Genomic DNA, 15,218 nt, shown 5'->3' on the forward strand with positions numbered 1-15,218 from the left:
TTTGAGAAGGAACCATCATTGGATTAATCCATAAAGGCTTCCAAGTAAGGAAGCGTTTACTTTTCTTTCTTTTTCAATTCCCCCATTTTTTTTGCCTTTACCATCTGATTTATATACCTTCACACACACATTCTTTCAATCCCAGGACATATGAAAACTTATCTGGACATGACTTCAGAACATACCCAACTCCCAGTGCTGGTCTTCTCAGGTAATTAGATGACATTTCCCTATTTGTTAATTTCTAACCTAAAAAAGGAAACCATAACTACTCTGAGTTCAGAGTCCTTTTCACTCGTTATACAAATAAGGATCCTGGACAGGAAGGACCCGTTTGCCCCAAGTACCCCAGAGAGGAAAGTGACAGCTGGGGCCAGCCACAAAGAGAGGACTAGGACTGAAGCAGGCCTGGGACCAAGTAGTGGATGAGGGCTGCTCTCCACTCACTCTGTCTCTTTTTATCACCTTTACTTTTTGTGTGTGTGGGCTTTGTTTGTTGGATTTGTTTCATTTTGTTTTTTATATCATTATGAAAAATACAGAAACCAAAATCAACATGTTTGGTTTCCCACTCCCCTCCACCCTGCTCAGGATGGTCATTTGTTCTCACAACCGGCAGAGGCAGAAGAGGGTTGGAATGAAGACTCCAAAGGCCACCAGGATGGGAAACATGAGGCTGCTGTTGTCTGAGGCATAGGGGTTGGGTGTGCGAGGGCCAGACTGCACCCGGTTCTTATTGGTCTGTCTTTTGAGATTAGACCCTTCATCATATTCTTCTTCTTCTTCTTCCTCTTCTTTCTTCTCCAATCCTGGATGAGGCTGTAGCTTTGGTACATCTAACACAAGAAAGAAAATGCCTATTAAGTGAGACCCATAGCATGAAGTAAGACCCTAAGAACAGCAAATGAGCCACAATAAAGAAACTCCTGTGGCCTATCTAGGGTCCACAGGAAGGAGAAGTAGCACAGATGATCTCCAGCCTAAAGAACAACAGAGTGCCATTAACACTAGTCTTCAGATTTAACTAAAAAGTTGGAAAAGCCTTGCTCACAGAGAAGCTCACTATCTCCCTTCCTGTCCCACATCTTCAGAGCCCCAAGAAGTTTAGACTGGTCAGAGACAATGATCTCACACCCAAAATTTAACCTTTCAAATCCCTTCTCCTTTGCACAAGTCCACATTTCCTGTAGATTCACACAAAGACTAAAGAAAAAAGCTGATCTACAGCATTCTGGGTTCTTGCTCACACTTCCCCTCTGTCCTACCTCTTTCTCAGGGACTCAAGCACAAAGCTGTCTGGTGTAAGATATCATCTTCCTAGATGCCATCACATCAGAATTTGGGAGGGGACACCAAGACAAGATGATAAGATGTGTACTCAAGACAACTTGGGTAAAGGCACAGAGATAGGATAGGGAAGAAAAATTACTAAGATACAAGTTTTCTCTGCAAACATCAGCTGGGAAGCTGGCAGACAGGATAATCGAAACCCTAAGCAAGAGTCTGAATCCCAAGGTCAAAGAGATATGAATAAATGGACTTTGGTCCCAGTGTACTCCAGCAACACTGGAGTTCTTCAGAACATACCAAAATCCTAATAAAGTCTTCCTTTTGCCTTTTTCTCCTAAGAAATAAATGTCAACAAGAATTGAAATGAGAACAAGTTTAAGGCAATACCAAATTGGGGTCAGGCACCCCAATGGGAACCATTATTAATCCCAATTTATAGGAAATTTAAAAGAATTTATCTAAGGCCAAACAGCTGATTAAATAATAAAAGAAAGAACACAGATCTTATTTCAAAGCTTGTGGCTAGTACTATGAAATACTTCATCCTCATCCTTGTGACTCTGAATTCCCCACAATCTGGCTTTAAGTGTTTACAAAATAATGATCAGCTAAATTATCTCCTGAGGGTTTCCTGAACCATATCTTTCAGCCTGAGTCAGAAAGCAAATCAAAAGCACAACTTACCATCCACTGTTCCAGCCATGATGTAGAGTGCACAGACTTTGGGATTATCATAATACCCCTAGGAAATGGGGAAGAATGGTCAATCCACACAGCAGCCAATATGTTATCCTCACCCACTCTTCTGAGCCGTTCCACAACCATGAGACAGAATGGGGCATTACCTTGACAAACTCAATGTAGAGTTTCCCTGTGAAGGTGGACACTTCCCCCTGTACACTCAGCTTCCCCTTTCTGATGCTCATAGGGATGATTTCATCGTGAGCTGTGCTGTGTCCAACACGATCAAAGATATCCAAATCCTTCACCACGACGTGGCCATTTAATCGTACATCAAATACCTTCAAGGATTAGAAAAAGAGACTATGTCAAAACCATCAGCTTTGTACCTCTTCAAGGAATCGGACATTATGCACCTGCCTGGGCTTCAAGTTCAAAAGAAAAAATGATGGGTCTGGATATACTCTGGGGTGGCTAGAGTCCTTTACCCGAACCAAACCAAAACTATGTTCCTTCATTGCCATGGCAGTAGCATATCTGCCTCAAGAAACAAAGAATAAAAACAAAAATCTCAGCATGCAAAGAAGGAAATACACAGGAAAAGACAGAGGAAAAGGAAAAGGCTAAAAACAAGAAGGCACTGAAAGTCAAGGGAAGAGAAGTAACCAGGACCTTAACAGGATCAGTCAGTTGCCAAGAACTAGGATTCTAGCAATGCTCTTTGGACACAACATCTTTGTTTTGCATGTGGTGCTGAGGATTGAACCCGGGCCGCATGCATGCCAGGCGAGCACGCTACCGCTTGAGCCATATCCCCAAGCCCTAGCAATGCTCTCTGTCACCAACCCCCAAGGCAAGTGTAGTCACACAGGCAATGGGACACAGCTTTCTCAGATGCAGAAAGAATCCAGCTTTTCCTCAAAGCTCATCTGTTCCTCCCTTCTGGGAGGCTCTGACACTCTGTGGCCCCATAGCAAAGGAATGTCCAAGAGTATCAATGTCTCACTAAGTCAAGACCTTACCTTCTGCTGGGACTGTGCAAAGTAGACCTCTGCAAATTTCAACACCAGCACATAGTCCCCCTCCTCCTTGATGGGCACTTCATAGCCAAAGGTCTCTTCATTGTACCGCTCTGTTTGATACAGGATCTGGTCCTCTGGGTTGGAACGCAGAATTGGCAGTTTCATGCCATAATCTGAAGCTGGGAACACGAAAGAAAGCACATCAGGGGCAAGATATATAACTGTCAGAGGCATTTCTGGGGTAATGCTAATAACCCTTTCAGTAGGAGGAGCCACCTCCTCTGCACCTGGCTCCAAACAGAGCTCACACAAAAGCAAGAATCAGATAGCCGTTGCCAAGGAAGAGCACATTAAAGAAACTCAATACTCATTCCAATAGCCCCTCTAACCTTCACAGGAGAAGGTTTCCCCTGGCTATCTGGAGAATGAGAACAAGTCTAACTCATCATGTGAAGAAAAATGCTATGCTGGAGATGCCTGGTTCCGGAAGAGGGAGAGTTTCAGAAAAACCTCCTGAAACCAGGGGATGGCCAGGAACTCTAATCAAGGTGATTGAGTTCAAATGTTTTTTCTTAATCAGAAAAATTAATCATCTGGCTGGGTGCGGTGGAGTACACCTGTAATCCCAGTGGCTCTGGAGGCTGAAGCAGGAAGATTGTGAGTTCAAAGCCAGCTTCAGCAACTTAGTGAGGCCCTAAGCAACTCAGTGAGACCCTGTCTCTAAAGGGCTGGGGATGTGACTCAGTGGTTAAGCGTCCCTGAGTTCCATCTCTGGTTCAAAAAAAAAGAAAAGAAAAGAAAACTAAGCATCTAAAACAAACTGGACGGGCTGGGGTTGTGGCTCAGCAGTAGATCACTCGCCTAGCATGTGCGAAGCCCTGGGTTCAACCCGCAGCACCACATAAAAATAAATAAATAAAGATAGTGTCCAATTAAAAAATAAATGTTAAAAAAAAAGAATTTAAAAAATAAGTAAATAAATAAAACTGTGGACTATCAGGTTGCGAAAGTCATTTTTTATCATCTTTACTATGAATAATATCCCAGCTTTACTTGTTTTTTCCCAAATTTTCATTCAAAAAGTTTTAATGCTGGCCAAAAAAAAAAAAAAAAAGACAGACTCACAAAAAGAAGGGTAGAACTCTCTAATTTCCAATAGGTTCAAGCACCTTGCTACCCACAGACTCATAAAACTCCAACTCTTAAACATTTCCTAAATTAAACCAACAGAAGAAAGCAGTTCTACCAAAGCTCTAGCACCTACCACAGCACCTGACATAGTAGCCACTCAGACCAATATAGGTCTGTTTCCTCACCTATAAACTCAGTGTTGTTTGCTGAATGAACAAATGGCAACAAAGGAAGTACCTACAAAGCAGAGAAGTCATGCCCTGCTCACCAGGAGTCTAGAGCATCTGCAGGGAAGTCAATCTGCCAAGGTCCTACTGATACCTCTGGCTTAAGATGCCCAAGTCCTGGGGAGACACCATTTCCATTTCATAAAAAGAACAAGGAACAAGGTAGAGTAAAAGTACAAAGTTTACCTTGGGGTCAGTATCAGAAGTCAAAAACCTCTATTGTCCCCAGGTCTCTCCCAACCTCGGTAGAAGATAAGTTGTGTATTCGCGTTTTTCCCCCACTCAACAAACTAAACTAGGGTCTTTCCACAAAATATCACCTTCCAGCCCCCAAGGATAATACTTCTGCTTCCTCCTTCAGAGAGCAGCCTGATTCCTTTATCCTACAGATACTTTCCAGTGTCCCATAGTTTACTTTCCCAACTACAGACAGATAGTAGGGTAGGGTAATTTTTCCTCCAGCATGGAGTTAAGACTTCAAGACTGAGGCTGGGGTTGTGGCTCAGCGATAGAGTGTTTGCCTAGCACGGGAGAGGCCCTGGGTTCGATCCTCCACACCACATAAAAATAAATAAATAAAGACATTAAAAAAAAAAAAAAACCCAGAATCATCTTTAAAAAAAAAAGACTTCAAGACTGCCTTCCAATCTCTCATGGTGACCCTGAAGTCATCTGCCAACTAGATTCTTTGGGAGATGCCAAGTGTCATCCCTAGAGCTGAATTACCAAAATTCCAAGGAAAAAGACCTGGCAAAAGGTAAAAGATTAACCAAAAGACCTAGTGGATGAGGTCAAGCTCTTAAAAAAATAAACATAACTGTAACAATTCCTGTAAATGACATTAGCCATGAAATCAAATGAACTGATGAGACAATGAAACAGGAAACTCATTGCATTTTTGTCTTCAGACATTTTTCTTCCTATTTCTCCTCAAGAAATCAAAGAAGGGGCTGGCTGGGTGGCACATGCCTGTTATCTCAGTGACTTGGGAGGCTGAGACAGGAGGATCACAAGTTCGAAGCCAACCTGGGAAAAATAAAAGTCACTCAGTGGTACAGTGCCCCTGGGTTCAATCCCCAGTACTACAATAAACAACAACAAAAAAAGAGAAAACCCCAAACGTTTTTCAGCCTCAAAGTACATTACCCTAGGACACAAACCTATAAAGACTGAAAGACTGCTATTTCTCTTCCAACTAAGAATGTCCTCTTCCATGAGGACTGTGATCCTTACAAATTTGGAACATTAACTAGATTTGACTTATTCATGCACAGAAAAATTTGTGCATGTGTGGGGAATCTTTTTTTTTTCCTTTGCCAAACGGAAAAAGTGAGAAACCAACAGTAATGTAATCTGTGGCGGTCTCAGTCTCACAGTTAAGAAAATAGCTATGTGAACAAAAATTATTTAATAACCTTGGAATTACCTTTAAGTGTTTTCCCTTTAAAGCCCAAGTGACTGTCCTAAGAGATTTGCCACATGCAAAGTTGCATTTGCCTAAGTCCCAAGAGATGCAGCAGCAAAAAGGAAATGTCTTCCCTCTTTAGCCTTCATGTCTTCATAGTTAAATAGATTTCTCTAAAATACAATGGAGTGTACAGTCAGCACACTGCTAAAGTTGACAGAATACAGCTTAAGACAGTTAACCAAAAACGAAGGAGGCCAAAGGGCCTACATTATGTCTGCTGCTTCTTAGTTCTACAAAATAGAGCAGCCAGACTCCTTGGAAAATTCAGCTCAGGTTTTATAGTAAGGCAGGCCTGGATTTGAACCCTGGCTCTGCCACCTAAGAGAAGCTGAACAAGTTGTTTTTTCTAGGTCTGTTTCCTCACCTATAAAACAGAGTTGTGGTAAGAATAAAAACACCTGTACCATTAAAATAAAGTAAAAAATACCTGTAAAGAGTTTAATACAGTGCCTCACACAGAGAAAAGCATAGACAGACAAGAAGGTACACGAGCTAGGAAAGGATATGCACCCAATATGCCCTAAATAAATGTCTCTGCTCTATAGAGAATTTAGTAAATGGACTAAAAGGAAAAAAGAAGCAATCAAACTAATTGGAAAACTGCAGCTGGGAAGCACAGGAGTTAAAAGCCAGAATGAGCAGGAACCTGTTCTACATGAGACCACCACCATGAAGCACTTCTTGGTGCTGCAAAATCTCTCAGCACCTCAACACTAGGACTTCTGACCACTAGATTCTTTTGAATCACTTTCTTTGTCAAGTAAGACTAGTTCCTCAAGAATTCATCTCAATGGGCAGAGGCAAGGAACTCAGTGATTCAGGGACCTAATTCTCTACCTGCAAACTTCCAGCACTCAGAGGGCCTGCAGATGAAGCATGCCTGTTAGGTAACAGTATAGGGAGACAATTCTAAACACATTCTACAGAAGAGAATTCTAAGCAAATCAAAGACAGGGGTCTGTCTCTCTCACCCTAACTTTCAAGCTCTTATCTTCCCAAGGCCAAATCCTTCCCCAGTCCAGGAAAGGGTCTTCCTTAGGAAAACAGAATTGGTAATTTGATAAGCTTAGATCCTCAGCCAGCATCCCTCACCCTCCAGCCATGTTCTGCCCTATTTTTAATTCCATGTAAAAGGTCATCAAGCAGGAAAAAAAAAATAGTGACAGTTTACCCTACTCTGAACAGGAGAGTTTGTAGAGTCATGTCAGAGATTTCTAAGGTATGAGAAGTATTATTAAGAGGGAAAACAAGGCTCAGAGAGGTAAAGTAAGTTCCTCAAGGTCATACAAGTTTAGTAAGTATCTTTCTATGAAGCGGAAATAGCCTCCCTCTATAACCAAGCCAAGTTCTGGGCCCTTAGGCCAAATAATCAGGTCTTTCCCTAGTCAGAGTCAAAAGGGATCCAGAATAACCAAGAAGAACCCGTATCAAGTAGCATACCAAAACCCCAAGGTAAGCACTGCTGAACTACTTTCTATACTTCTATCTGTTGAAGCACACAGATTGAAATGCCTTTCCCAGGCTATGAACACTAGTTATCCTCAAGGCAGAAATGAAATTCAATAAACATTATAAAGTGCCTTTGAATGCATAAGGCACCAGGTGCCCTGGGCCACTCAGTTGAAAGAATGCTGAACTACAAAGAAATTACAGAGAAACAGCAAATTCAAAAGCAGGCCAAACCCTTATCTGGACAAACTTGGCAACAAGTACCTGAATTCATTTTACACAAAATGAACTTTCCTCAGCATGGTGGAAACAATATCACAAGCAAGTGGGAAAATAGGGCCTACGGCTCCTACAGCAATTAATGTAAATAGCTGCACAAGGCAAGGGTCTCCAAATACCTGGCACACCCTTATCCAAACAGGGCCAAAGAAGGAAAGGCAGAGTGAACAGCTGCACTTCCCTTGTGGGGCTGACTCCTAAGTAAAGAAGAAATTAGAAAGCTGATTCCTGAGTGGAAGCAGTCCCAGACCTAATGCCAGAAAAATGCTACTCTCAGGGATCTGGTAAGCCCAAAGTTGCAACAAGGTGGTCCAACTCTAACCCTTTTCCCCATCCATTCCTTAAAACTGTTCAATTCATAACCAGACTGGAAGACAGGGAACCTCCATTTGAAAAAAAAAAAAAATGTCCAGAGGTTCACATTGGAAACAGGACTCCAATATGCATGAGCTTTGGTAGGTCTCATGTAATTTCACCTGCTACAATAAACTCCAAAGGAACTGCAACCATGAGCCAATAACCCAAGGACAGCAAGCCTGGCTCACTGCTGACCAGACCGAAACAAAGACAAAAAAAAAACCTGCACCAGCAAACTAAAGCCAGAATTTCTGAATAAGATCAGTACCTGGGGATTAAACCTGTGTGGTGTTGGTCAGCTTTATCCACTGCCCAAGGGACCTATTAGAACAATGTAACCAATGTAGAGCCTGGTATCTGCTAAGTGAGAGAAACCACTTACTCACTGTCCTCACTACAGTTATCTCAAGAGGCAAAGTCCACAAACTGTAGTTTCCTCAGACCTCCTTCCTCCCAGTCCAGACCACAGGGAAAGAGGAAGGGTCCAGGATAGAGATAGCAATGACCTCCTGCTATGAAGTCTGGCTTGGCTGCTGCAGGACTGAAGCTCTGACTCAGCTCAACCCAGGATACTGGGATCTACATGCCAGGGCTAAACAAATTCCAAGACAAACACAGAACTTCAGAAAGAAGCCCTGTGTCCCAAGATCCTCAGATGTATGAAAGCAATAAACTCCTAATATAATAAACTTCCAGGAAACTGCAATTAACTTGTAGAAACTAAATGCAATCCTTTACTAAAGGCAAGAGCCAGATATGGACATCGTGGAAAATGAAAAGTCTGTCTCCTAGGTTGGCTAGAGTGGCATACTGCCAGTTGGGCAGCCTCTTAACCCAGCAGATAGTATAAATCTCCTTCCAACACATGAAGCAAGGAACTTCCTTCTTAAGTCTGTTTTCCAATTCTACTTACAGAAGAAATAAAGAAATCTAGAGAGATTTTCCCCAAAGAGTGGTTTGCAAATGAAGTATCTCACAGCAACTGACATAGAAACCTAGATCTCAGCAGCGGGGAATCAATCTATTTGATCTGGAGTGAGGACCAGGAATCTGCATTTTTAACTACCTCTCCTAGCAATTCTTACACTCTCTGAGAACTGTGCAGCTCTGTAAAAGCCACTGTTGCTCAACCAGTTTAGACACGCTTTTCCCAAAAGCAGGATCACCCCGGGTAGGTGGTACCACACTATAGATATTCAGATCTTACCCAGGACGACACAATTGACACATTGCCCCCAGACTCACGTGCAAGATGGCTTCAATATAACTACTTCTACCTTTGAAGTACACATATTTGCTCCAAGGGAGGGCGGGGGAGAAGGCTACAATCAAACTTTCCTGGCCCATCCCCTTCAAAGATTCCTTGCTATTCTGGCTAAGAATCAAGCCCGGCTCCTTTAGAAGGAGAGGAAAAGCAGCAGATATCTGGGTCGCAAGAATCTACCAAGAACTGTCTCGATAAGACAGCAGGAGTACTGATGAGTTATAACTCGCCTGGCCTCGAAGGGCAAGAGGCATCTCTGGTCTTTACTTTCCCAGTTTGGGTGGGGGTGAGGGGCTGAGAAAATCCAGGATGCGAGGTCCAAATATAACTTCTCGCCAACTCTCTGCCTCCATAGCTCTTGGTAGCTTCGAGCCAGTGCTAGGCCCTGGGCGTATGACCAGGTCCTTGAGGAAACTGCAAAGAAACTTCACTCCAGAGACGTGGCCCCTAGTCGAGGAACGGGATCAGGGCCCGCAGCCGTCCACCAGCTGCGCCCAGCACCGCAGGCCTGGAATCCCGCGGCGCGGGCGAAGGGCTCTCACCTCGGCCCACCCGGCCTTCCAAAGGGTCCTTGCGGAAGTGGATCCCGTGTACGTCCACATGAGCCTCTCCGCCCGCGTTGACCGCCCAAATGACGCTCTCAGGCAGCCCGGCCCCAACCACGCCGGCCACGCCGAGTCTCGGCTCCCAGAGCGACGGCAGGAGCATCAGTAGCAGCAGTCGCAGAAGCGCCCCAGCGGCTCCTTCAACCACCCGGGGCCCCAGCATGGCCGCCACCACTGCGGGGGCAGCCCCCGCCGACCTTCGTCTTTGGCCGGCCGCCAGGCCGCCCCCGACTCAGTAAAACAGTGCCACTGGCCGCTCTGCCTCAGCCGCCGGGGACATGTCGCTCTCAGGCCCCTTTCTCAGCCACGGGTGCCGCCTCCCACCTCAGGAACAACCTACCCCGCCGCCCAGCCTCCCAGCCAAGACCCTGTAGCCAATCAGCGCCGATTCCTTATTAATTACCCACCACCCCGCCGGGAGCCGCCCGCCCATTGGCTATCAGACGCGAGAAAAGGCGTGGCCACTCCCAGGCTCCGGTCCAACCATCGGGCACGAGATGGAGCGCGCGCAGAGGGAGGGAGTTCGGTTGAAGCAGCGGTCCGATGCGGAAGTGGCGGGTGCAGCGCCCAGGCGGCCCCGGAATCCCACAGCTGAATGGGAAAGGTGGCCTGGGGGGTGGGGGGGAAGGTTTAGTATAGGGCGCACTGACACGTCGCCAGCACTTCCGGTGCTACAAATCTTGGGACCGAATAAGCTCTGGAGGGGGCGTTGCTGTCTTTCCCGCCCCTTTTTTTCTCAGGGAGAGGCATGAGCATAAGCTCAAGTAGGAGAAGCCGTGGACACTCTCCTAAGAGACTCAGCCTTTTCTCCGTGTGAGACAAAGGACCCAGCCTTTGTCAAAGAGGCCATAGGAACACGACTGGAGCACACGAGTCCCACGAGGATAGGGTCCCGCCCCCACCCCTTAGCGGGCTCTGGGCGGGTGGTAGAGTCCAAGCGGCCGTCCAATCAGAAGGCTCCAACGCAGCGGAAACGCGTGGCTAGGTGAAGGAGGGGTCCGGGCTGCCCGCGTCTCCATGGCTACAGCCTCTGGCCTGACTCTGAACCTGGGGACTGGGCGGGGGCTTCCTCGGCCCTGGCCGGAGTAGAAGTCGCCGGTTCCCAGTTTGAGGACCTGGGTTACCTGGCACAGGCATGACCCCACTTCTCTTCCTACTCTGGCAGTTAACCCGGCGCTTTCCTACACTGGTGATCCCTGCACTTCAGTGACTCCTCCAAACTCCCACTTCTCCAATAGGAAGACAGGCGCAGAGAGAAGCTGTGTTGCCAACAAGGGGTCTCACCACAGGTGCAAAACCAAGGCAGAAAACTATTTAATAATTTCGTCCACAAGTACTTGTCCAGTCCCTACTAATAAGGTTGTCAGATTTAGCGGATAAAACACAGGAAACCCAGCTTAATTTGAATTTTAGATAAACAAACGGAACATACTCATATTAAAAACCAATTTTCTAAAATTCAAACAACTGTACGCTTTGCATTTTATCTGACGACCCTAACTATTATGTGCTAGGCAATGAGCTTAGTGCTGCAAAAACACACCTGGGGCCCCACATGAGAATCATAGATGTTTAAGCAACCCATGACCCAATTAGTTAGAAAAGGGTGCCAATGGACAATATAAGGGGAAATTTAAATGCATCAGAATTCTTTTCTCAGACTCCACAGGTATAACTTTTGGGAGATTGTTGTGTGTATTGCAGTGGTGGGGCTAGAACCCAGGGCCTCTGCGTGCTAAGCAAGCTCTCCATCACTGAGCAATATTCCCAGCCCCCGGGGGTAACTTTTGAATGTATTACCTCCTAGTCTCACTCTAGGATCTGCTCTTGATTCTTCCTGAATAGACTTGTTTCCTCTAGAGTCCTGCACTTGAATTTCTAATTCCATTCTCCTCTCTCAAATAAAAAATAAAAAATGTTATTTTTGGAGGAACCTGTCAACACAGAGGCTTGAATAGCCCTTAGAGTAGGGGCATGATGCAAATAGGGAACAGAGTTACAGAAGTGATGTAGTTCCCCACTCCAGACAGGGTCTAGCAGAGCCACGGTTCTAGCTGTATACTACACTGCCTGCAGGAGCTCATGCTTATGTTATTTCCAGGCAGTCTCATCCAGAGAAGCAGTCACAAAAATGGACTAAACATTTGAGAAAGCCTCAAAAGGTCTAAACTTCAGCCTTCTCTCAGTCCTCTAAATTTTCAGTCACCTCAGAAGGTAAGTAAGATGCATAACTACCCCTTAATGAGCTCTTCAAATTCCATTCCTGGTTGGGCAACCCTTGTGCCAAGGAGCCTGGCCCCCTTTTTGAGATCCAGTCACTCATGAATTAGGCTGTCTTTTCTGTAAAACATAAATTATAAGACCCTGGAGGCAGGATGAGCATGGGATCTCAAGCTTCCTGGGTTTCACATCTAGGTTTACATTTACCCACTGTGTGGTCTTGAGCAAATGATAGTTCTCTGAGTTTGTTTCCTCAGTTGTGAAATAGAGGTAATAATTGTTCCTATTCCAAGTGCAGATGGGAGGATTAAAGAAGATAATGAGACCAAAGGAGGAAGAGGAGGACGACCAGGGAGCAATGTACATAATAAAGTTGTTAGAATTGTTAAATAAATAAAAATGCAGGCTACAATTAGATACCTCAAGATCAGCCACTTTTCAGAGCTGAAACTTAAGTCATCCTGATTTTCCCCCAGGAATGATAACTCTAAAAATAAAATGCATATGGGCTGGGGTTGGGTTATGGCTCAGTAGTGGAGTGCTTGCCTAGCATGTGTGAGGCAGTGGGTTCCATCCTCAGCACCACATATAAATAAATAAATGAAATAACAACTAAAAAATTATTTTAAAAAATTTTAAAATAGGGCTGGGGTTGTGGCTCAGTGGTAGAGTGCTAGCCTAACACATGTGAGGCCCTGGGTTTGATCCTTAGCACCACATAAAAAAAATAAATAAACAAAATAAAGGTATTGTGCCGAACTACAACCAAAAATATTTATATATTTTTTTAAATAAAATGCATAAAGATTTTTGTCCTTAATAGCATGAGTCGATGAAATTAAACCAATAAGCTACAGACAAGTTGCTTTAAACAGTTCTGTTTGTCTTAGAAAAAATATATGACAGTTAATCTAGCAAAAGGTCAAAAATACTGCCTCTTTTATGCTTTAGAAACTGTTTTAACTGCTATAAATTGAAACTTGTCAATCTTGATTTGCAGTCTACAGATTCATGGACTGTTCTTTTGTACGCACAATAAACTCTTAAAATTTTAACTTGATCTGATTTTATTTTTAACAATAGTGCCTTGCATAATAAACCAAGCAATCAACCAGTTATTATCCTGAAAATAAAAAGTTCTCTGGAGTTCCTGCTTACTCGACTTGGACCTCATTGTCCTTCATCTTATACTATAAAAGGTTGCTAGATTTGTGCTTTTAGGTATGTCTGCTACCCAGCCCCCCTTTTTTTCTTTTTTCCCCAGCACTAGGGATTGAACCCAGGGGCACACTGTCACTGAGTGACATCCCCAACCCTTTTTATTATTATTTTTTTGTGTGTGTTGAGACAGGTGCCACTCAGTTGCCCAGGCTGTCTTCAAACTTGACAAGCTTTTGCCTCAGCCTCTCAAATTGCTGGGTTTACAGGCATGTGCCACCACACTTGGCACCCAGAGCTTTTGATAAGTAAAATTTCCAAAATTACCAACTTCCTCAAACCCCTGTCTCCTAAAGAACCCTGTGTTCTTTGAAGGAGACAGTTTCTCCTGTAGACTAGACACAATTGCCATGAGGCTAGTAAAATTTGTGGGATTTACTGACAGAAGTATTGGGCCCCCATTCACCAAATCTTTCTCTTTCCTTATCGTGTAAGATTCTCACATCATATGAAAGCCCCATAGTTTACTATCTGCATTTTATAATTAAGGAAATTGAAGCCCAGAAGTGTAGAGGCCAGCTGTTTGCAGAACATGGTCTCATCTGAGAGAGCCTGGTTCAAGGGCAATCTCTAGGGAATAAAGGGTGCTGGGTGGTGTAGTCAAATTTCTAGTAGCAGAAGCATCAGGCCCAAGATGAGGTTGGGGGAGAAGACAAAAGGGTTATGGTCTCAGCTGCCAAGCCAGACTGGAAGGTCTGACTTCAGAGCAGGATTATCTCCTAAAACACCAACCCAAAGGGGTCCTCAAATAGCCCCAGACCTCCTCTGGACTGATTGTTCAGAACACAAGAAGTCTGGGCCCTGGGAAAGCTAAGAAGAATGTTAGTATCCAGGTGGCCCTTGGCCCAGGCAATTATTTTATAGAATGATGACCACCTTGGACGCCAGCTTACGGTGTTTCCTGCCTGCTATAGGTCATCTCCATCTGAGAGTTCAAGAACACTTTGAAGCCAAGCATGGTGGTCCACACTTGTAATCCTGGTAATTTAGGAGGCTGAGGCAGGAGGATCACAAGTTCAAGGACAGCCTTAGCAATTTAGTGAGACCCTAAGCAACTTAGTGAGACCCTGTCTCAAAAATAAAAAGTGGGGGCTGGGGCTCAGCAGTAGCACACTTGCCTGGCATGTGTGAGGCACTGGATTCTATTCTCAGCACCATATATAAATAAAAAAGGTCTATCAACAACTTTAGAAATGTTTTTTAAAAATAAAAAGGCTGGGGATGTGGCTCCGTGGTCAAGTACCCCTGGGTTCAATCCCTGATACCAAAAAAAAAAAAATTACTTTGATCACTTTGATTAGCTGTATTTTCAACGCCTTCAGCTGGGGCTGGTTTTATGCAAAAATTTCATTTTCTTCAACTCCTCCAGCACCCTGTCAGGATGGAGTACTTGCTCTCCACAGAATGATAGAAACTACAGTTTGGGGTGAAACAAATGCATTCAGTTTCTTTCTCAGTGGCTTCCCAGCCACATTACTCCCTTTCTCTGAGTTTCCTTTCACTTATAATGCAAATGGGGGCTAGGGTTGTGGCTCAGCCTAGCTCAATCCTCTGCACCACATAAAAATAAAATAAGTAAAATAAAGGTATTGTGTCCAACTACAACTGAAAAATAAATAGTAACAAAATAAAATAAAATGCAAATGGGATGGTCCACCTCACAAGACACATTTTTTGTAAAAACCAATGTAGACAGTATTGAAAGGAACTTTGAAAAGATAAAATTCACCATAATTCCACCCAAAACTGAGATAAGACTTATAAATCCAGGCAGGCTCTGACAGCAGATTCTCTATAACCACTGGCTCTCATATGATTTTCATAGCCACCTCAAGAAGCTGGAAGGATGCACACCTGTAATTCCAGTGGCTCAGGAGACCAAGGCAGGAGGATTGCAAGTTCAAAGCCAGTTTCAGCAGCTTAGTGAGGCCCTGTGTAATTTACTGAGACCGTGTCTCAAAATAAAAAAGGACTAGGGCTGGGGGTAAGGGTGCACACCTGTAATCA

At 44.2% G+C, this 15,218-nt stretch overlaps 1 protein-coding gene across 3 annotated transcripts; it reads right to left on the minus strand.

Annotated features, from left to right (window-relative positions):
* Positions 1-501: 501 nt before the first annotated feature.
* On the minus strand, positions 502-10,147 carry MLEC (malectin). 3 transcript variants are annotated; one of them, XM_081286927.1, is made up of 5 exons: positions 9,711-10,147; positions 2,994-3,172; positions 2,136-2,312; positions 1,975-2,032; positions 502-836 (listed from the first exon to the last, which is right to left on the minus strand). In XM_081286927.1, the coding sequence occupies exons 1-5, from the start codon at positions 9,934-9,936 to the stop codon at positions 607-609; spliced, it is 870 nt and encodes a 289-aa protein (XP_081143053.1). In that variant the 5' UTR covers positions 9,937-10,147; the 3' UTR covers positions 502-606. The 3 variants fall into 3 exon arrangements, with proteins under 3 accessions (XP_081143053.1, XP_081143054.1, XP_081143055.1); XM_081286928.1 differs by lacking the exon at positions 9,711-10,147 and adding an exon at positions 9,399-9,704; XM_081286929.1 differs by lacking the exons at positions 1,975-2,032; positions 2,136-2,312.
* Positions 10,148-15,218: the final 5,071 nt, after the last annotated feature.

Source organism: Spermophilus citellus, assembly GCF_964194105.1.
Source record: "Spermophilus citellus genome assembly, chromosome: 3".
NCBI lineage: Eukaryota > Metazoa > Chordata > Mammalia > Rodentia > Sciuridae > Spermophilus > Spermophilus citellus.